At 40.4% G+C, this 22,969-nt stretch overlaps 1 protein-coding gene across 1 annotated transcript in view; it reads left to right on the forward strand.

Moving 5' to 3' along the window:
* Nucleotides 1–22,969, forward strand: part of TTN (titin) — a 274,001-nt gene that overhangs the window by 240,356 nt on the left and 10,676 nt on the right. The window contains 31 exon segments of the mRNA XM_039222380.1: nucleotides 441–737; nucleotides 836–1,423; nucleotides 1,517–1,819; nucleotides 1,933–2,229; nucleotides 3,621–3,908; nucleotides 4,019–4,318; nucleotides 4,580–4,882; nucleotides 4,980–5,285; nucleotides 5,397–7,163; nucleotides 7,494–7,787; nucleotides 8,487–8,774; nucleotides 8,896–9,195; nucleotides 9,276–11,342; nucleotides 11,439–11,741; nucleotides 11,843–12,148; nucleotides 12,270–12,560; nucleotides 12,658–12,954; nucleotides 13,089–13,394; nucleotides 14,539–14,844; nucleotides 14,930–15,211; nucleotides 15,398–15,991; nucleotides 16,113–16,400; nucleotides 16,496–16,795; nucleotides 17,240–17,542; nucleotides 18,090–18,392; nucleotides 18,496–19,080; nucleotides 19,202–19,507; nucleotides 19,623–19,922; nucleotides 20,640–21,215; nucleotides 21,357–21,662; nucleotides 22,274–22,867. Coding sequence (XP_039078311.1) covers nucleotides 441–737; nucleotides 836–1,423; nucleotides 1,517–1,819; nucleotides 1,933–2,229; nucleotides 3,621–3,908; nucleotides 4,019–4,318; nucleotides 4,580–4,882; nucleotides 4,980–5,285; nucleotides 5,397–7,163; nucleotides 7,494–7,787; nucleotides 8,487–8,774; nucleotides 8,896–9,195; nucleotides 9,276–11,342; nucleotides 11,439–11,741; nucleotides 11,843–12,148; nucleotides 12,270–12,560; nucleotides 12,658–12,954; nucleotides 13,089–13,394; nucleotides 14,539–14,844; nucleotides 14,930–15,211; nucleotides 15,398–15,991; nucleotides 16,113–16,400; nucleotides 16,496–16,795; nucleotides 17,240–17,542; nucleotides 18,090–18,392; nucleotides 18,496–19,080; nucleotides 19,202–19,507; nucleotides 19,623–19,922; nucleotides 20,640–21,215; nucleotides 21,357–21,662; nucleotides 22,274–22,867 — 13,944 coding nt within the window.

Raw genomic sequence — 22,969 nt, forward strand, 5'->3', positions numbered from 1 at the left:
CATGAAATCTCTAATAGAGAAAATTGTTCGTTGATAAAAAATTGCAAATTTACATAACTGGAATTGGATAATATATGTTGAATTTAAGCATAACTGAATTTGACTGCACATACATAATAGTATGTGAGTACAGAAATATTGTAAGATTGTTCATCTTATTCCTCATTTTTGTACCCATGATAAATTCGGGATAAATTTTACCATTTAATCAAGTCATTTGACACTTAATTTGAATTGGACTCCAATGACATATCATGACATCTAATGAGGAAGCTTTGCTTGGCTCAGAAGCTAAGCTGGTCACATAAAAAGATTCAAATCAAAGTTTAAGTATGTAGCCTTCATTTAAAATTTTTCTTTGACAATGCAGAAAGAACACATATGGGGGGTGGAGAATGTTGTAATAATCCCTTTTTTTTTTTTACGTTTTACTTTCTTAGAAAAACCAAGCCCACCTGAAAAACTTGGAGTAACGGGTGTATCCAAAGATAGTGTTTCACTGACCTGGTTGAAGCCAGAACACGATGGTGGAAGCAGAATTGTACACTACATCGTTGAAGCACTAGAAAAGGGACAGAAAAACTGGGTTAAATGTGCAGTGGTGAAATCAACCCATCATGTTGTTTCTGGTCTGAGGGAGAATTCTGAATACTTTTTCCGGGTGTTTGCTGAAAATCAAGCTGGTCTGAGTGACCCAAGAGAGCTTCTGCTTCCTGTTCTTATTAAGGAACAACTGGGTAGGTCTAATTTTTATGTAGAAGCAAAATTTGAAACGGCTTGTTTAATTTTTTAGAAACTCTTTTTCACCTTCGTCTGACATATTCTTATTTTTCAGAACCACCTGAAATTGATATGAAGAATTTCCCAAGTCATACTGTATATGTTAGAGCTGGCTCAAACCTTAAAGTTGACATTCCAATTTCTGGAAAACCACTGCCCAAAGTGACCTTATCAAGAGATGGTGTCTCCCTGAAAGCAACCATGAGATTTAATACTGAAATTACTGCTGAGAACCTGACCATCAATCTCAAAGAAAGCGTTCCTGCTGATGCTGGAAGATATGAGATCACTGCTGCCAACTCCAGTGGAGCCACCAAAGCTTTCATTAACATCATTGTATTGGACAGGCCTGGTCCCCCAACCGGCCCTGTTGTTATTAGCAATATAACAGAAGAAAGCGTGACTCTCAAATGGGAGCCACCCAAGTATGACGGTGGAAGTCAAGTTACCAACTACATTGTACTCAAGAGAGAGACAAGTACTGCAGTCTGGACTGAAGTGTCTGCAACAGTTGCAAGGACCATGATTAAAGTCATGAAACTGACCACAGGAGAAGAATACCAATTTCGCATCAAGGCAGAAAATCGCTTTGGCATAAGTGATCACATAGATTCAGCTTGTGTGATTGTCAAATTACCATACAGTAAGTTGTCAAACTTCTCAGAGATCCCAGGTTTTCATTTACATACGTGTTTTAAATGTCTGTACTAACCTAAGGGACTCCTGTCTTTTGTAGCAACACCTGGACCACCATCTACGCCATGGGTCACTAATGTTACTCGAGAAAGTATCACTGTGGGCTGGCATGAACCAGTGTCCAATGGAGGCAGTGCAGTTATTGGCTACCACCTGGAAATGAAAGACAGAAACAGTATTTTATGGCAAAAAGCCAACAAACTGGTCATCCGCACAACTCACTTCAAAGTCACGACAATCAGTGCTGGACTTATTTATGAATTCAGGGTATATGCCGAAAATGCTGCTGGTGTTGGAAAACCCAGCCATCCTTCTGAACCAGTCCTAGCCATTGATGCCTGTGGTATGTATTTTCCACAGGAAGGATGATTCTATTTAAAAATGCAAATCTTATTTCTGAAATGCAAAATAATGTTGACAGAAGTTCTACTGATTTGCTTTCTCTTATTTCCTCAGAACCCCCAAGAAATGTCCGTATCACTGATATTTCCAAGAACTCTGTCAACCTTTCATGGCAACAACCAGCTTTCGACGGAGGAAGCAAAATTACAGGCTACATTGTTGAGAGACGAGACCTTCCGGATGGCAGATGGACCAAGGCCAGCTTCACCAATGTTATCGAGACTCAATTCACGGTCTCTGGCTTGACTCAGAATTCCCAGTATGAATTCCGGGTTTTGGCTAGGAATGCTGTTGGTTCGGTCAGCAATCCATCAGAGGTTGTAGGCCCCATTACGTGCATTGATTCTTATGGTGAGCATTTTTAGAACTTTGAATCCCAATAGCATTTTAACCTAGTATCTTTCCTTACTTTTTCTGGTCCTAATCTATAGAATAACTTGATTATGCACCTTAACTTAGATATTTGAAGAAATTATATGAACTAGCTGGGAATCTCAGGAAAATTCCTTAATCTCTCCTGGTCTCTTAACTGTAAAATGTGAGATTTGGACTACAGGATACCTAAAGTCCTTTCTAACTTCAACCGTTTAGGATTCTTTGATTGTATTTATGAGTTAGCGCTTTCCCTTTTTTTTCCATTTTAAACTGTGAGAGTTAATAATTAAAACCATGGTTGAGTGCTCAGAGAATATTCCTTTTACATAAATCAAAGACTAAACAGGCATTGATGATAATATTAGCAGCAGCTAACATAAACTGGGGAATTTTCATGAATTCTCTGCCTAATTCTAACAGCCCTAATGTTATCCCATTTTACAGAAGAGAAACTGAGGTTTAGAGGGTTTATGTAACTTTCCCAACACCAAGCAGCTCATCAGTATACAGTGGGAACTCAATGAGACAGACTCCAGAACTCTCTCTACATGGCTATCATTCCAAAACACACATACTTGACTACTGTAGAAGATAAAGAACACATTCAACTCAACAGTGGTTTCAAAACTAAAATTTCATGAGGGTCAGGTACCCTGTGATACTCTTTTTAAAAGTTCCCGGTGTTCAAGGAGTCTCTATGGTGTCTGGGCAGAAGGCTCCACCCCTGTTCTCATGCTGAGACCCTCAAGGCTGCTCTTTATGAATCAGGCCTTGTGAACACTGTTGTGAGACTGTGAAGCAAGTCAAATTTCTCAAATTTAGTTTCTCACAAGTCCTAAGCTTCCAATCAACCTGGAAGGAAATCTGCCCAGTGAAATACTCTGTGAGTAAAGAATTCATACTTCAAGAATCAGACTTGAACATCCCACACTCAGGAATCAGTGAACTGGGAAGGGAAAATAACAAGAATAGGAGACAGAGGAAAAGAAAGGAGACTCTGAAATGAAAGAAAACATATAATGCAGCTTCTTCAGGGATGTTCTCACAACCATATCCCATTTTATCCTTGGAATTAAATACCTGATAGACTTTAAAATACATTTCAAAGGCATTGAAGTCCCTGTGTAGTTAGTGTGTCTTTGAAGGGCAGAGCTTCCTCACAACCTTTCTTCCCCATCTGGGATAGAAGCATGGCTTGTAAAATTTTACTGTTTAAAATAATAGGTAAATAAAACTAGAACTACTGTGTAAAAAAAAAAAAAAAGTACTATATTACTTAATAAAGGCCACTGGCCTTACTTTGAAGTTGCAATTATTTTTTCCATACTTGTGATCTTTTAAATATTTCTCATCTGTTTCACTTGCAGGTGGCCCTGTAATTGATTTGCCTCTAGAATATACAGAAGTTGTCAAATATAGAGCAGGTACATCTGTGAAGCTCAGAGCTGGCATTTCTGGGAAACCTGAACCTACAATTGAGTGGTATAAAGATGATAAAGAGTTACAAACCAATGCACTGGTGTGTGTTGAAAATACCACTGACCTTGCATCTATACTCATCAAAGATGCAAATCGCCTTAACAGTGGAAGCTATGAATTAAAACTAAGGAATGCCATGGGCTCAGCCTCAGCCACCATCAGAGTACAGATCCTTGGTAGGTGCTGATTATAGATCAACATCATATTTTGTTATCTAAAACTTAGCAATTTTAAATGAGGAGTCTTTTAAAAGTACTGATGTATTGTTTCATTCTTTCATTAACAGACAAACCAGGACCTCCAGGTGGACCAATTGAATTTAAGACTGTCACTGCTGGAAAGATAACTCTGCTCTGGCACCCTCCAGCGGATGATGGCGGTGCAAAAATCACTCACTATATCGTGGAAAAACGTGAGACAAGCCGCGTAGTGTGGTCTATGGTGTCCGAAAATTTGGAAGAGTGCATCATTACAACCACCAAAATCATCAAAGGAAATGAATACATCTTCCGGGTTCGAGCCGTGAACAAATATGGAATTGGCGATCCACTGGAATCTGATCCAGTGGTAGCAAAGAATGCATTTGGTGAGACATAATTTCACTAGGAAACTGAAATCAAATGCTTGAAAATTTCACAAATAAACTATCCTGCTAGCTTGTGAATATGTTTTTTAGAATGATTTTTATTTTCTTTTGTCTCACATCTCCCCTCACTATTATCCTTTTCATAGGGTGGAAAGTATAATAAGTAAAACTACTATTCTTGCATAGGATTTGAAGATTGAAAGGTAGAATTTATCAGTGGTGTTGATCCTTCAAACTCCTTTTCCTTTTCTTTCTAAACAGTTACTCCTGGGCCTCCAGGCATACCAGAGGTAACACAGATTACCAAGAATTCAATGACTGTTGTCTGGAGCAGGCCAATTGCTGATGGTGGTAGTGAAGTAAGTGGCTATTTCCTTGAGAAAAGAGACAAGAAAAGCCTCGGATGGTTTAAAGTCCTAAAGGAGACTATCCGGGACACCAGAGAGAAAGTGACAGGACTCACAGAAAACAGTGACTATCAATACCGAGTTTGTGCTATAAATGCTGCTGGCCAAGGTCCATTTTCTGAACCATCTGACTTCTACAGAGCTGCTGATCCTATTGGTAAGTGCTCATAAATGCCACATCTTTGCTATGTCTCTTTGAGGTCACTAAATTGTACATGATTGGGTAATTATCATATTATGAATGGTCATTCCAGACCCTCCAGGCCCACCAGCTAAGATAAGAATTGCAGATTCAACCAAATCATCCATCACCCTTGGCTGGAGTAAACCTGTCTATGATGGAGGCAGCACTGTTACTGGATATGTTGTCGCAATGAGACAAGGAGAGGAAGAGGAATGGACTGTTGTCTCTACCAAGGGAGAAGTCAGAACTACAGAATATGTGGTATCTAACCTGAAACCTGGAGTCAACTACTACTTCCAGGTGTCTGCTATAAACTGTGCTGGACAGGGAGAACCTATAGAAATGACTGAACCTGTACAAGCTAAAGATATACTTGGTATGTACCCACTGGAATGGTTATGTGTTTATTTTTTTTATTAGAGTGCTTCCAAGAAATTGTTCATTTTCTTGCTTTAAAATTTGAAACATGTCCATTTTGTGTCTACAGAGGAACCAGAGATTGACCTAGATGTGGCTCTCAGAACCTCTGTTATAGCTAAAGCCGGTGAAGATGTACACGTGTTGATTCCCTTTAAAGGCAGACCTCCACCAACTGTCACATGGAGAAAGGATGAGAAGAATCTGGGCAGTGATGCCAGATACAACATTCAAAACACTGATTCATCTTCCTTACTAATTATTCCTCAAGTCACTCGCAATGATACAGGAAAATATATTCTCACAATCGAAAATGGCGATGGTCAACCAAAGTCTTCGACTGTGAGCGTTAAGGTGCTTGATACACCAGCCGCCTGCCAGAAGCTACAGGTTAAACATGTTTCTCAAGGCACAGTCACTTTGTTCTGGGATCCTCCTCTCATTGATGGAGGATCTCCCATAATTAATTATATCATTGAAAAGAGAGATGCCACCAAGAGAACATGGTCTTCAGTGTCACACAAATGTTCCAGTACATCTTTTAAGATAACAGATTTGTCAGAGAAAACTGCTTTCTTCTTCAGAGTTCTTGCAGAAAATGAAATTGGAATTGGGGAACCCTGTGACACTACAGAGCCAGTGAAGCCTGCTGAAGTACCAGCTCCCATACGCGATCTCTCAATGAAAGACTCCACAAAGACATCTGTTACCCTGCACTGGACCAAGCCTGACTTTGACGGTGGTAGTGTCATCACAGAATATGTCGTGGAAAGAAAAGGTAAAGGTGAACCAACATGGTCACATGCTGGCATAAGTAAGACCTGTGAAATCGAAGTTGGCCAACTTAAGGAACAGTCAGTCCTGGAATTCAGAGTGTCTGCGAAAAATGAGAAAGGACTGAGTGATCCTGTCACCATTGGGCCAATTACAGTGAAAGAACTTATAATTACACCTGAAGTTGACCTGTCAGAAATCCCTGGGGCACAAGTCGCTGTGAGAATTGGGCATAATGTACACCTGGAATTACCTTATAAAGGAAAACCCAAACCATCCATCAGTTGGCTGAAAGATGGTTTGCCATTGAAAGAAAGCGAGTATGTTCGTTACGGTAAAACCGAAAACAAAATTACTTTGAATATTAAGAATGTCAAGAAGGAGAACGGAGGGAAATACACTATTATTCTTGATAATGCAGTTTGTAGAAACTCATTTCCCATTACAATCATCACACTTGGCCCACCATCAAAGCCCAAAGGACCCATTCGATTTGATGAAATCAAGGCTGACAGTGTCATCATGTCATGGGACGTGCCCGAAGATGACGGAGGAGGAGAAATTACTTGCTACAGCATTGAGAAGCGAGAAGCTTCACAAACTAATTGGAAGATGGTGTGTTCAAGTGTTGCCAGGACAACTTTCAAAGTTACTAATCTAATCAAAGATTCTGAATACCAGTTTAGAGTTAGGGCAGAAAACAGATATGGAGTCAGCCAGCCACTTGTCTCAAACATTATTGTGGCAAAACACCAGTTCAGGATTCCTGGCCCCCCAGGAAAGCCAGTTATATACAATGTGACCTCTGATGGCATGTCACTAACTTGGGATGCTCCAGTGTATGACGGTGGTTCAGAAGTTACTGGATTCCATGTTGAAAAGAAAGAAAGAAACAGTATCCTCTGGCAAAGAATTAATACGACACCCATATCTGGAAGAGAATATAGAGCTACTGGACTAATGGAAGGCCTAGACTACCAGTTCCGTGTATATGCTGAAAATTCTGCTGGCCTAAGCTCGCCCAGTGACCCAAGCAAATTTACGTTAGCTGTTTCCCCAGTAGGTAAGTAACTGAATTTTATTCAAGCATATTTAATTCAGCAATGGAATGTGTTACTAACAAAAAATCAAATACTGCTTTTCTTCCATGTTTCACCTTCCCACATATCTTCTGGTCACTCGAGAGCAGGTCAAATAAAGCAAAGGAAATGATTTTAAGTCAGTCTAATAAAATAACTTAAAGTTCTTTTTAAGGACCATGCTATAAAAAATTGAAGTTAAAAGGAGTTTGAGGGATTTATTCACTTTACTTTTCTCCCGTTGCTAATGAAGAATTGATTATAGAAATGATGTAATTTAATGTTATGCATTTAATTTCCATATAATTTTTTAGACCCACCTGGCACTCCTGACTATATTGATGTCACCCGGGAAACCATCACACTTAAATGGAACCCACCATTGCGTGATGGAGGCAGTAAGATTGTGGCCTACAGCATTGAGAAACGGCAAGGGAGTGATCGTTGGGTCAGATGCAACTTTACTGATGTCAGTGAATGTCAGTACACAGTCACAGGACTTAGTCCTGGGGATCGATATGAGTTCAGAATAATTGCAAGAAATGCCGTTGGAACTATAAGTCCGCCCTCACAGTCTTCTGGCATTATCATGACGAGAGATGAAAGTGGTAAGCATTTACAACTGATTTCCAAATATAATTAAAACCATTCACACTTTTTAAAGATACTTTTGGCCCCTGGTCTGTAAAGGGGGGAACAGGAACCTCATTTCATACAGATTACCGAGGGTTGTTGTGTGGATGGGTTAGATTTTCTACCTTTCAGATAAAGAGAAGCAAAAACAACATAATTGGCATCAATTCTTTTTACCATGACTGTTGTTTCACTTCATTCCCATATAAATAGCATGCAAGTGGGAATGTGTTTTTGACTCACTGACTTCATTTATAATAAAGAAAAACCACTCTCAAGAATAAATGTCAAGCTTTACTGAAGTTACTAAACTACAACATACACCCAACAGTGCCATCATTTTGCTGGAGTGCAGCTGATAACCTCTTAAAGGAGGTTTTGTTTGACTATACAGCAGCATTAAGAAGTAAATGACCTACAAATGTTTCTCTTTTTATAAGTGGCAATGCAAGATTAATAACATGACAGACATAATAACATGCTAATAGCATGCAGATGTTCAACCCCATAATCTAAATTCTCAATTATCAATCCTACTTTCATAATAGCCTTTGATAACACAGGATAAACATTACCTTCCATGCTTTAGGATGGTGCTACTGAAAAACACATTCATGTTTTTATTAAGCCAAACTAACACATATTATTTCTTTTTTTTTTTTTTTTTTTTATAGTTCCACCAACTGTAGAGTTTGGCCCTGAGTACTTTGATGGTCTCATTATTAAGTCTGGAGAGAGCCTTAGAATTAAAGCTTTGGTGCAGGGACGGCCAGTACCTCGAGTAACTTGGTTCAAAGATGGAGTAGAAATTGAAAAGAAGATGAATATGGAAATAACAGATGTCCTTGGATCCACCAGCCTTTTTGTTAGAGATGCTACCCGAGACCATAGTGGTATATACAGTGTCGAAGCCAAAAACTCATCGGGCTCCACAAAAGCAGAAATTAAAGTTAAAGTACAAGGTACTTCTGAAATAGCTCCTTAATCTATCTTACTATATACAGGTCTTGGGGTAGAGACATGCCTGGTTGCATATTAATGGAGAAAGATAAAGAAACTAACTCTGAAACCTTTTTCTTATAGATACACCAGGAAAAGTAGTTGGGCCAATAAGATTCACCAATATTACTGGCGAGAAGATGACCCTGTGGTGGGATGCTCCTCTCAATGATGGCTGTGCTCCTATCACTCACTACATCATTGAAAAACGGGAAACCAGCAGACTTGCTTGGGCACTAATTGAAGATAATTGCCAAGCCCACAGCTATACTGCCATCAAACTAATAAATGGCAATGAATACCAATTCCGTGTTTCTGCAGTTAACAAGTTTGGTGTTGGGAGGCCACTTGATTCAGACCCAGTGGTTGCTCAAATACAATACAGTAAGTGTCTATTTTTACGAAGTATTATGTCAAAAGATTAACTTCCAACCAAACATGTCTAATTTGTTTTCATTTCGCAGCTATTCCCGATGCTCCTGGCACTCCAGAACCTAGTAATGTAACAAGCAATAGCATTACGCTGACGTGGACAAGACCAGAATCAGATGGTGGCAATGAAATTCAACATTACATCCTCGAAAGGAGAGAAAAGAAGAGCACACGATGGGTAAAAGTGATCAGCAAACGGCCAATCTCTGAGACAAGATTCAAAGTTACTGGTCTGATAGAGGGCAATGAGTATGAGTTCCATGTCATGGCTGAAAATGCTGCAGGAATAGGACCTGCAAGTGGTATCTCAAGACTAATCAAATGTAGAGAGCCAGTCAGCCCACCAAGTGCTCCCACTGTGGTCAAAGTGACAGATACATCCAAGACAACTGTGAGCTTAGAATGGTCTAAGCCAGTGTTTGACGGAGGCATGGAAATAATTGGATATATTATTGAAATGTGCAAAGCTGACTTAGGAGACTGGCACAAGGTAAATGCAGAGGCATGTGTGAAAACAAGATACACAGTCACTGATCTACAAGCAGGTGAAGAATACAAATTCCGGGTTAGTGCTGTCAATGGTGCTGGAAAAGGAGACAGCAGTGAAGTGACTGGCGCAATTAAAGCAGTTGACCGATTAAAAGCTCCTGAGTTAGATATTGATGCGAACTTCAAGCAGACTCATGTTGTTAGAGCTGGGGCCAGTATTCGCCTCTTCATTGCCTACCAGGGCAGGCCTACTCCTACAGCTGTATGGAGCAAACCTGACTCTAACCTCAGCATTCGGGCGGATATCCATACAACAGACTCCTTCAGCACCCTCACCGTGGAAAACTGCAACAGAAATGATGCAGGGAAATACACCCTTACTGTAGAAAACAATAGTGGTAGTAAGTCAATCACATTCACTGTAAAGGTGCTAGACTCTCCAGGCCCACCTGGCCCCATCACTTTCAAGGATGTGACCCGCGGATCTGTTACACTGATGTGGGATGCACCTATCCTTGATGGTGGTGCCCGAATCCATCATTATGTGGTAGAAAAACGAGAAGCAAGTCGTCGTAGCTGGCAGGTTATCAGCGAAAAATGCACTCGTCAGATCTTCAAGGTCAGTGACCTGACAGAAGGTGTTCCATACTATTTCCGTGTTTCTGCGGAAAATGAGTATGGTGTTGGTGAACCTTATGAAATGCCAGAACCAATCGTAGCCACAGAACAGCCTGCTCCACCTAAGAGACTTGATATCATTGACACAAGCAAATCCTCTGCAGTCTTAGCTTGGCTTAAACCTGACCATGATGGAGGCAGCCGGATCACTGGCTACCTCGTAGAAATGAGACAAAAGGGATCTGACTTCTGGGTTGAGGCTGGTCACACCAAACAGCTGACTTACACAGTGGAGCGCCTTGTTGAGAACACTGAATATGAATTCCGTGTGAAGGCCAAAAATGATGCTGGCTACAGTGAACCCAGGGAAGCCTTCTCTTCTGTCATCATCAAGGAGCCTCAAATTGAGCCCACTGCTGATCTCACTGGAATTACTAATCAGCTCATAACTTGCAAAGCAGGAAGCACATTTACCATTGATGTCCCAATCACTGGTCGTCCTGCTCCCAAAGTAACATGGAAGCTTGAAGAAATGAGACTTAAGGACACAGATCGAGTGAGTATCACAACAACAAAGGATAGAACCACCCTGTCTGTAAAGGACAGCATGAGAGGTGACTCTGGAAGATACTTCTTGACCCTGGAAAATACAGCTGGTGTTAAAACATTTACCATCACAGTTGTGGTCATTGGAAGGCCAGGTCCAGTAACTGGCCCCATTGAAGTCTCATCTGTCTCGGCTGAGTCATGTGTCCTGTCATGGGCTGAACCTAAAGATGATGGAGGCACTGACATTACTAATTACATAGTTGAAAAGCGTGAATCAGGTACAACAGCTTGGCAGCTCGTCAATTCCAGTGTCAAGCGCACTCAGATTAAAGTCACTCATCTCACAAAATACATGGAATATTCTTTCCGTGTCAGTTCAGAGAACAGATTTGGTGTCAGCAAGCCTCTAGAATCAGCACCAATAGTTGCTGAGCATCCATTCGGTAAGAAAAATAAAAATATTTTGAAGCCCATTATTAAATATTTCCCCTGAGTTTTATAAAACTGTATTCATATTTGATACCTTTGTTTATATTTAGTCCCACCAAGTGCTCCTACAAGACCTGAAGTCTACTATGTGTCTGCCAATGCCATGTCTATTCGTTGGGAAGAACCCTACCATGATGGTGGCAGTAAAGTCATTGGCTACTGGGTTGAGAAGAAGGAACGTAACACCATTCTTTGGGTGAAAGAAAACAAAGTGCCATGCTTAGAGTGCAACTACAAAGTGACTGGTTTGGTAGAAGGACTAGAGTATCAGTTCAGAACATATGCACTCAATGCTGCAGGTGTTAGCAAAGCCAGTGAGGCTTCAAGACCTACGATGGCTCAAAATCCAGTTGGTATGTATCAACATTTAATGGGTACATTCATTTATTATCATTATTATTGCTACTAAAATCCAGAGTTGTATTTTTAAACTTCATTTTTGCATCCCTTCCAGATGCACCAGGAAGACCAGAGGTGACAGATGTTACAAGATCAACAGTGTCACTGATTTGGTCTGCCCCAGTATATGATGGAGGCAGCAAGGTTGTGGGCTACATCATTGAGCGTAAGCCAGTCAGTGAGATTGGAGATGGTCGCTGGCTGAAGTGCAACTATACCATCGTATCTGACAATTTCTTCACTGTGACTGCTCTCAGTGAAGGAGACACTTATGAATTCCGTGTGTTGGCTAAGAATGCAGCAGGAGTAATTAGCAAAGGATCAGAATCTACAGGCCCTGTCACTTGCCGAGATGAATATGGTAAAAAACAAACAAACAAAAATTTGTTTTCAATGTTAAATGTTCTCCTTTTAAACTATCACAATTTATGTGAAAATAAACTGTCCTATATTTATTCACATCTATTCTTTGCCTATAACAGCTCCACCCAAAGCTGAACTGGATGCCAGATTACAGGGTGAACTGGTTACCATAAGAGCAGGCTCGGACCTTGTCCTTGATGCTGCAGTTGGTGGCAAACCTGAACCCAAAATTATCTGGACCAAAGGAGACAAGGAACTAGACCTGTGTGAGAAAATTTCTTTGCAGTATACAGGTAAACGAGCCACTGCTGTGATCAAGTTCTGTGACAGAAGTGACAGTGGAAAATACACTTTAACAGTGAAGAATGCCAGTGGGACCAAGGCCGTGTCTGTCATGGTCAAAGTCCTTGGTAAGCATGTCAAATGTTCTTTTTATTTTTTATAGCATTTTCAGGTGTGGGTAGGAAAAATGATCTTAATCATTGCTTGCCATTATGCATGTTTCAGATTCCCCTGGCCCATGTGGAAAGCTCACTGTCAGCAGAGTAACAGAGGAAAAGTGCACTTTAGCCTGGAACCTTCCTCAAGAAGATGGAGGAGCAGAAATAACTCACTACATCGTGGAAAGACATGAGACTAGCAGGCTCAACTGGGTGATTGTTGAAGCCGAATGCCCAACATTATCCCACGTGGTTACCAGACTCATCAAGAACAATGAATACATATTCCGAGTGCGGGCAGTAAACAAATATGGCCCTGGTGTGCCTGTTGAATCAGAGCCAATTGTAGCCAGAAACTCATTCAGTGAGTATTGACACTTTTAAACAACTTGATAGTTAAATATAATGGGATCGGGGGGGGGGGGAGAGGAGGACAATCATATTAAGAGTGATTTGGTGTAATTCTGACCATCCTTATTTTCATAAAAATATAAACAGCTATTCCATCACAACCTGGCATACCTGAAGAAGTTGGGGCTGGCAAAGAGCATATCATCATTCAGTGGACAAAACCTGAATCTGATGGAGGCAATGAGATCAGCAACTACCTAGTAGACAAACGTGAGAAAAAGAGCTTGCGCTGGACACGTGTCAACAAAGACTATGTGATCTATGATACCAGGCTGAAGGTTACTGGCCTCATGGAAGGTTGTGATTACCAGTTCCGGGTGACCGCAGTAAATGCTGCTGGTAACAGTGAACCCAGCGAAGCTTCCAACTTTATCTCATGCAGAGAACCATCATGTGAGTTCCAAGAATCACACATTAACCTACTGTCCATCAAAACCATGTTACAAATAGTTTTCCAACATACCATTTCCAAGACTTTCTAGAGTTTGCGAATGATCTAGAAAAGCATATGCTTATTAGAGAGATCTTAAGTATAGCTAAGTCAGAAAGAACATTTTAACTACTACTTCCATTGATAAGTTAGCACATTGTTGAAAATTATTGCAGTATCTTCCAATCTTTGTAAAAAAAAATAAACTTTACTACCAATATGAAAGAGATATAGTTTATAAATATTCCTAAGAATGGAGAAAATGCGGTATAGTGATAACTACTAAAAAGAAAGTCTCTCTTAAGAACATAAAGTTCAGTATTTTAATTAGTACTTAACAAAATTATTGCCACAAGACCTTCAAAAATAAGTGACAAATCCCTGAACAGAGTTTGAGCTCATTGACTAAAAATAGTAAACCGTCATGACTGAATAGGGAAAGTAGAAGAAACCAACTCCCGTACTCACTAGAAACATAGAGGTAACAAGTGATATTAACCCTGTGAAACCTGAGCAACTAAGGAAAAGTCCCTGAGAACAGGTATTTTAAGCAATGAACCGAGCTAGACGAACCCAGAATAGCTAGCCAAGGTAGTACGAAGAAAACCATCTACCTTTCTAAGAAAGTGTAATTTTTTAAACTAATAATGATGAGGATAATAATATAGCATACAGTGCTGCCCTATATTATCAGATGAACTAAATTACACAGATTATCTTGGTGAGTGTGGACAAAGAACAATAATGCCTTACACTTCCAGGGATAGAAGAATCAGAAGAAAGATCAGTTAACCACATACTTGTGGGTTAAGATGCAAAGATCGTAAGTTACCTTGTGTTTCCTATGGCCAGTAAGAATACATCTTCAAGGAATTCCACTTTTTAAACTTTTAATCCTTTACTAAATAAACATCTTTGAAAATATTGAATTTAATAAATTATAGGGTTTTTTTTTCCCCTTAAACCATAGAATATCAAAAAATCTTTTGAAATACTGGTGGAAAGGGGAGAGAATAACACATTTGTGAGTCTTGAAAACCAAAAATACAAGCCTCAAAACTTCCTTATTTGTATTATGTCTGAATTCCCCTTTTTTAAATTCCATAGATACCCCTGGACCACCTTCCGCTCCAAGAGTTGTGGATACCACCAAGTACAGCATTAGTTTGGCATGGACCAAGCCCATGTATGATGGTGGCACTGACATCATGGGATATGTTCTTGAAATGCAAGAGAAAGACACTGATCAGTGGTACCGAGTGCATACCAATGCCACAATAAGAAATACTGAATTCACTGTGCCAGACCTTAAAATGGGCCAGAAATACTCCTTCAGGGTTGCTGCTGTGAATGTGAAGGGTATGAGTGAATACAGCGAGTCAACTGCTGAAATTGAGCCTGTGGAGAGACTAGGTATTTATAAAATAAGCTTTTTGGTGAATTATTTTCTCATCATACCTGTCCATGAATTAATTGAGTTTTGACAATTACTTTCCAGAAATACCAGACCTAGAACTTGCAGATGATTTAAAGAAGACTGTGACCATCAGAGCTGGGGCCTCATTGCGCCTGATGGTGTCTGTATCTGGAAGGCCACCTCCTGTTATTACATGGAGCAAGAAGGGCATTGACCTTGCAAACCGAGCAATTATTGACACCACTGACAGCTACTCTTTACTTATCGTGGACAAAGTTAACCGGTACGATGCTGGAAAATATACCATTGAAGCTGAAAACCAGTCTGGCAAGAAATCAGCAACAGTCCTTGTTAAAGTATATGGTGAGTATTTGTCTTAAAAATGACTAGGTCAAGAGTAGATTTCTTTAAAAAAGTAAAAAATACCTTTGTTTGATCACCTTTCGAGGGAAAAACCATGTTGAATACATTTTCCCCATAAACAAAACCAAACAAAAAACTATCAACCAATCAGCAAATAAGTATGAATCTTGCATTCTGTTTTTTTAGATACTCCTGGTCCCTGTCCTTCAGTGAGAGTTAAGGAAGTGTCAAGAGATTCTGTGACCATTACCTGGGAAATTCCCACAATTGATGGTGGAGCTCCTGTCAGCAATTACATTATTGAGAAGCGTGAAGCTGCCATGAGAGCATTCAAAACAGTAACTACCAAATGCAGCAAGACACTTTACCGAATTTCCGGACTTATAGAAGGAACCATGTACTATTTCAGAGTGTTGCCAGAAAATATTTATGGTATTGGGGAACCTTGTGAAACATCTGATGCAGTTCTGGTCTCAGAAGTACCTCTAGTGCCTACAAAGCTAGAAGTGGTTGACGTCACCAAATCAACAGTTACTCTTGCCTGGGAAAAACCACTCTACGATGGTGGTAGCCGACTCACTGGATATGTTCTTGAGGCCTGCAAAGCTGGCACTGAGAGATGGATGAAGGTTGTCACCTTAAAACCCACAGTCCTAGAGCACACTGTTATTTCCTTAAATGAAGGCGAACAGTACCTGTTTAGAGTAAGGGCACAAAATGAGAAAGGTGTTTCAGAACCAAGAGAGATTGTAACAGCCGTAACTGTACAAGACCTCAGAGGTATGTACCAAATTGCCAAAAACATCAATAATAGTAGGTAAAATTTAAAAAATTCTGAATTCATGATACTCTGTCATTAGAAATAATGCTTAGGAATAAATGCCAACTTTCTTTCTCACAGTGTTGCCAACAATCGATCTTTCTACAATGCCTCAAAAGACCATCCACGTCCCAGCTGGCAGACCAATAGAGCTGGTGATACCAATCGCTGGCCGCCCACCTCCTGCTGCTTCCTGGTTCTTTGCTGGTTCTAAACTAAGAGAATCAGAGCGTATCACGGTTGAAACTCATACTAAAGTAGCTAAATTAACCATCCGTGAAACAACTATCAGAGATACTGGAGAATATACACTTGAATTAAAGAATGTAACTGGAACTACTTCAGAGACCATTAAAGTCATCATTCTTGGTAAGGATGTGTGACAAAGACATGCAAGTTGCTGATGTTCAGTCACCCAATTTTGAAGTGAAAATTAACTTCTGGGATTTCTTTCTCTTTCATAGACAAGCCTGGTCCACCAACTGGGCCTATTAAGATTGATGAAATTGATGCTACTTCAATTACCATTTCCTGGGAACCACCTGAATTGGATGGTGGTGCTCCACTGAGTGGTTATGTGGTAGAACAACGTGATGCCCATCGTCCAGGATGGCTGCCAGTGTCTGAATCAGTGACTAGACCGACATTTAAGTTTACCAGACTCATTGAAGGAAATGAGTATGTGTTCCGTGTGGCTGCAACAAACCGCTTCGGGATTGGCTCTTACTTACAGTCTGAGGTCATAGAATGTCGCAGCAGCATCAGTAAGTCCTTTAAACCCTTAAGTCTCCCCTTCTCCCCACCTGATTCTGAATGTTAACAGAAAGGAATTTGTTTTTACTGTGCCCTAAGCAAAAATAGGTCACAGAATGAACCCCAGGGCCTAAGGTTTCTAAATTTTCTTGGGAGTTTTCAACATGGTTAATTTTTTTTTTTAATAAAAGAGAAGAGGAAAGTGAAAGGGAGGGAAAAAGGGAGGCAGGAGGGACTAGCTAGGTCACAGTGAGAAAAAAATACAGAATGTGTGCTTAATAAAATGTTTATAAAATAGAAGAAAATGAGGAACCTCAAGAAAATTATAAAAATGAAAACACTGGAAAGAGAGTCACAAGCTTTACATACTATTTAAAAAGCTAAGACACAAAGAAATGTAGGAGTCTTTAATTTATTCCCATTGCCATAATGTGTTTACCCCTGTCTTGCTGCAGGTATTCCTGGACCTCCAGAAACATTACAGATATTTGATGTCTCCCGTGATGGCATGACACTGACTTGGTATCCACCAGAAAATGATGGTGGCTCCCAAGTGACTGGATATATTATAGAGCGCAAAGAAGTGAGAGCAGATCGATGGGTCCGTGTAAATAAAGTACCAGTGACTATGACACGGTACCGTTCCACTGGTCTTATTGAAGGCTTAGAATATGAACACCGTGTCACAGCCATTAACATCAGAGGGACCGGAAAACCAAGTCGTCCTTCCAAACCCATTGTTGCCATGGATCCGATTGGTAAATACATTCTGTATAAGTCAATGTATTGAGGTATAATTTAGTGTAGTAAAATTTATCCTTCTGAAACATGTAATTCTAAGTTTTGAAAAGGTCCTGTTGTATAACCACCACCACAATCAAAATATAGAATACTTCCATCAGCCCAAAAAGTTCACTTGTCACCAAACCTCTTCCCACTCCAGCCCCTAGCAGTTTTTGGCAAGTAACTTTTTATATTCTCCTGAATCTATGCCCCACTCTTAAAAAAGGGACTTAAAATATATTCCCTATATCGGTGTTAAATTTTTAGAACAATACCTCTGAAAGCACTTTAAAATCTGACGATAAGTGTAAGATGGTGGTAGTAGTCATAAATAAAGTCACATTTAAGACAAAGGAAAAAAGTTTTGAGTATTTTTAACTGATAACAATGAATGAAATTTGAAAAAAACAATATATTCTAATGCCAACAGTTCATGTTTACACAACTCATTGAATGTTAGGTGGCATAGTTGACTTTCAGCTTTGCAGCAACTTTAACAATATGTTGTTGTCTTATTCCCAGCTCCTCCAGGAAAGCCGCAAAACCCAAGGGTTACTGATACAACAAGGACATCAGTCTCCCTGGCCTGGAGTGTTCCAGAAGATGAAGGAGGATCTAAAGTCACAGGCTATTTGATTGAAATGCAAAAAGTAGATCAACATGAATGGACCAAATGTAACACCACCCCAACCAAGATTCGGGAGTATACTCTAACACATCTACCTCAGGGTGCTGAATACAGATTCCGTATCCTAGCTTGTAACGCCGGTGGACCTGGGGAGCCTGCTGAGGTACCAGGAACAGTCAAAGTCACCGAAATGCTTGGTAAAACATATGATCATTTACTTTCTACCATGATTGTCTTACGATTTATTTCTTACCATCCACCCCACAAAAATGCTAACTGTAACTGAATCTTTTTTCCTAGAATATCCTGATTATGAACTTGATGAAAAATACCAAGAAGGTATCTTTGTAAGACAAGGTGGAGTCATCAGACTTACCATACCAATCAAAGGGAAACCATTCCCAATATGTAAATGGACCAAGGAAGGCCAAGATATTAGTAAGCGTGCCATGATTGCAACCTCTGAAACACACACTGAGCTTGTAATCAAAGAAGCAGACAGGGATGATTCTGGCACTTACGACCTGGTTCTGGAAAACAAGTGTGGCAAGAAGGCCGTTTACATCAAAGTCAGGGTGATAGGAAATCCCAACACTCCTGAAGGGCCACTTGAATATGATGACATACAAGCTCGCTCTGTAAGGGTCAGTTGGAGACCCCCTGCCGATGATGGCGGTGCCGACATCTTAGGCTATATCCTTGAGAGACGAGAAGTGTCTAAAGCCGCCTGGTATACCATTGATTCCAGAGTCCGAGGTACATCTCTGGTAGTAAAAGGCCTCAAAGAGAATGTGGAATACCATTTCCGTGTTTCAGCTGAAAATCAGTTTGGCATAAGCAAACCTTTGAAGTCTGAGGAACCAGTCATACCAAAAACACCACTGAGTAAGTACTCTTCCAACCACAACACTATAAAAATTCTTTTGGTACTCTTTTGTTTTGTAAGCCATCAGCTCACAAGATATGGGACTGTACTCTTAACACATGTTTCCTACTTTATATCCAGATCCTCCAGAGCCTCCAAGCAATCCTCCAGAAATACTTGATGTGACCAAGAGTTCGGTCAGCCTGTCTTGGTCCCGGCCCAAAGACGATGGTGGTTCTCGAGTCACAGGCTACTACATTGAACGCAAGGAGACATCAACTGACAAGTGGGTCAGGCACAACAAGACTCAGATAACAACCACAATGTACACTGTCACTGGGCTTGTTCCTGATGCTGAATATCAGTTCCGCATCATTGCACAGAATGATGTTGGCCTAAGTGAGACCAGCCCTGCTTCTGAACCGGTTGTTTGCAAAGATCCATTTGGTAAGGAGAGAATTTCTAAAGGGTTTCAAAACAAAGAGGCAAGCCATCTTTGGTCTTTCTCTTTTATTTCATCAGTAACACTGATTCCCTTTTCAATCGTTTTAAAATATTTCAGATAAGCCAAGCCAACCTGGAGAACTTGAGATTCTTTCAATATCCAAAGATAGTGTCACTCTACAGTGGGAGAAACCTGAATGTGATGGTGGCAAAGAAATCCTTGGATACTGGGTTGAATACAGGCAGTCTGGAGAAAGTGCCTGGAAGAAGAGCAATAAAGACCGCATCAAGGACAGGCAATTCACAATAGGGGGTTTGCTAGAATCTACTGAATATGAATTCAGAGTTTTCGCTGAGAACGAGACCGGGCTTAGCAGACCTCGAAGAACTGCTATGTCTGTAAAGACTAAACTAACATGTAAGTTGGCATTATTAGTTCTCTGCTTATGACCTACAAACTAAGTAAAATGTTAAGGCTTATTCTTTCTCTTATTAAGTAGATATCTAGAAAACATAATTGGAGAGCAAGTGTTTGGGCAAAATCACTCACTTTGGCATATATACACACATGAAATAGCCAATACATTCTACAGGAAGTCATTCCAAGCACATAACCTCAGTAGATGTTAGGTCCAGAACCTAAGGGCAAAGATACTATAGATTTATAGAGAGAATTCATACTTCCCCAAATCCCTATACATTGTTTTTCATTTTTTAGAGCGAGAAAGTGAGAGCGAGAGTGGAGCAGGAGCAGAGAGAGGGAAAGAGAGAATCCCAAGCAGGCTGAGCATGGAGCCAATGTGAGGCTCAATCCGCAGACATTGGGATCATGACTTGAGCTGATATCAAGAGTCAGATGCTTAACTGACTGAGCCACCCAGGCACCCCACTCCTATATGTTGCTGATGTCTCCCAATGTAAAGAGAAAAGTCACTCTACATAATGATATCATGAATCCCTATTTTCCATAGGACCCCAGGAAAAACACTATGAAATTTTTAAGAATTAGACTCATATATAAATCATGGTATCTAATAAAGTGTTAGTCAAAAGAATAAATTCATTCCTGATATATAAGGACAGAGAATTACAGATTCAGTAGCAATAATAATGCATTATCCTTCATATATTTCAGCTGGAGAGGCTCCAGGAGTACGCAAAGAATTGAAGGATGTTACCACCAAGTTGGGAGAAGCTGCTCAACTCTCATGCCAGATTGTTGGAAGGCCTCTTCCTGATATTAAATGGTACCGATTTGGTAAGGAGCTGGTACAAAGCCGGAAGTACAAAATGTCTTCAGACGGACGCACACATACTTTAACAGTAATGACAGAAGAACAAGAAGATGAAGGTGTTTATACCTGCATAGCTACTAATGAGGTTGGAGAGGTAGAAACCAGTAGTAAGCTTCTCCTGCAAGCAACACCACAGTTCCATCCTGGTTACCCACTGAAAGAGAAGTATTATGGTGCTGTGGGTTCGACACTTCGACTTCATGTTATGTACATTGGTCGTCCAGTACCTGCCATCACTTGGTTCTATGGCCAGAAACTTTTGCAACACTCAGAAAACATTACTATTGAAAACACTGAGCACTATACTCATCTTGTCATGAAGAATGTCCAACGCAAGACTCATGCTGGGAAATACAAAGTTCAGCTCAGCAATGTTTTTGGAACAGTTGATGCCATCCTTAATGTAGAAATACAAGGTATTTTGTTTTAGTTTTCAGTGTGTGTGTGTGTGTGTGTGTGTGTGTGTGTGTGTGTGTGTAAGAAAAAAATAGATCTCGGGAGACACACTACAAAAAAACCCAAAAAAACACCACTACAATTGTATTTTCTTCTAACAGATAAACCAGACAAACCTACAGGACCAATTGTGATAGAAGCCCTATTGAAGAACTCTGCGGTGATCAGCTGGAAACCACCTACAGATGATGGAGGCTCCTGGATCACCAACTATGTGGTGGAGAAATGTGAGGCCAGGGAAGGGGCTGAATGGCAATTGGTGTCTTCAGCCATCTCAGTGACAACCTGCAGAATTGTAAACCTCACAGAAAATGCTGGCTATTACTTCCGAGTTTCAGCTCAGAACACTTTTGGCATCAGTGACCCTCTAGAGGTTGCCTCAGTTGTGATCATTAAGAGTCCATTCGGTGAGTACAACCTCTTGTACAACCTCTACAATCTTCATATGGCACAATTCCATCTTTACCTAAAACTCTGGTTAACAGAAATAACTTTTGAAAGGAAGCAGTCAAGACTCAGGCAAAGTACAAGCACCTTTTACCCATTTAAACTGAATTTTTGCACATCTTAAAGGCCAAAAACAAACCCTGTCATCTTATTCTTCTTTAAAAAGGAACTTTGTGTTTTGATAAGTTTTTTAGCATAAAGTAACCCATTTCATTTTTCTGGACTAGCTGTTCTTAGAACTTTTGGGTTCATAAATTTTTTTTTTTAATATTTTTATTTTATTTCTAGGAGAGAGAGAGAGAGAGAGACAGCGTGAGCAGGGGAGGGTCAGAGAGAGAGGGAGACACAGACTCTGAAACAGGCTCCAGGCTCTGAGCTGGCAGTCAGCACAGAGCCCGACGTGGGGCTCGAACCTACGAACCGCGAGATCATGACCTAAGCGAAAGTCGGACGCTCAACCGACTAAGCCACCCAGGCGCCCCAATAAAATTTTATTTTTAAAACCTAAGCTTTTAACAGAGCTGCTTGTTTCACCTCATGACTCGAATCTTTTTTTGTTTCTTTGAAACAGAAAAGCCCGGTGCTCCTGGCAAACCAACTGTCACTGCTCTCACAAAAGATTCTTGTGTTGTGGCTTGGAAGCCACCTGCCAGTGATGGAGGTGCAAAGATCAGAAATTACTATCTTGAGAAACGTGAGAAAAAGCAGAATAAATGGATTGCTGTGACAACAGAAGAAATTCGAGAAACTGTCTTTTCAGTGCAAAACCTTATTGAAGGTCTTGAATATGAGTTCCGTGTGAAATGTGAAAACCTAGGTGGGGAAAGCGAATGGAGTGAAATATCAGAACCCGCCATTCCCAAATCTGATGTCCCAATTCAAGCACCACACTTTAAAGAGGAACTGAGAAATCTAAATGTCAGATATCAGAGCAATGCTACCTTAGTCTGCAAAGTGACTGGTCACCCAAAACCTATTGTGAAATGGTACAGACAAGGCAAAGAAATCATTGCAGATGGATTAAAGTACAGGATTCAAGAGTTTAAGGGTGGCTACCACCAGCTCATCATTGCAAGTGTCACAGATGATGATGCCACAGTTTACCAAGTCAGAGCTACCAACCAAGGGGGATCTGTGTCTGGCACTGCTTCCCTGGAAGTGGAAGGTAAATACTTCAAATCTATAAACATCAGTTTGGTGCCAGATGACATATTAAGTAGGGTTTGTGGGGGGTGGTTGTTACACTTCAATAGTGTTGGGTATTGCT

Source organism: Hyaena hyaena, unplaced genomic scaffold, assembly GCF_003009895.1.
Source record: "Hyaena hyaena isolate Hyena2069 unplaced genomic scaffold, ASM300989v1 scaffold_1123, whole genome shotgun sequence".
Taxonomy (NCBI): Eukaryota; Metazoa; Chordata; class Mammalia; order Carnivora; family Hyaenidae; genus Hyaena; species Hyaena hyaena.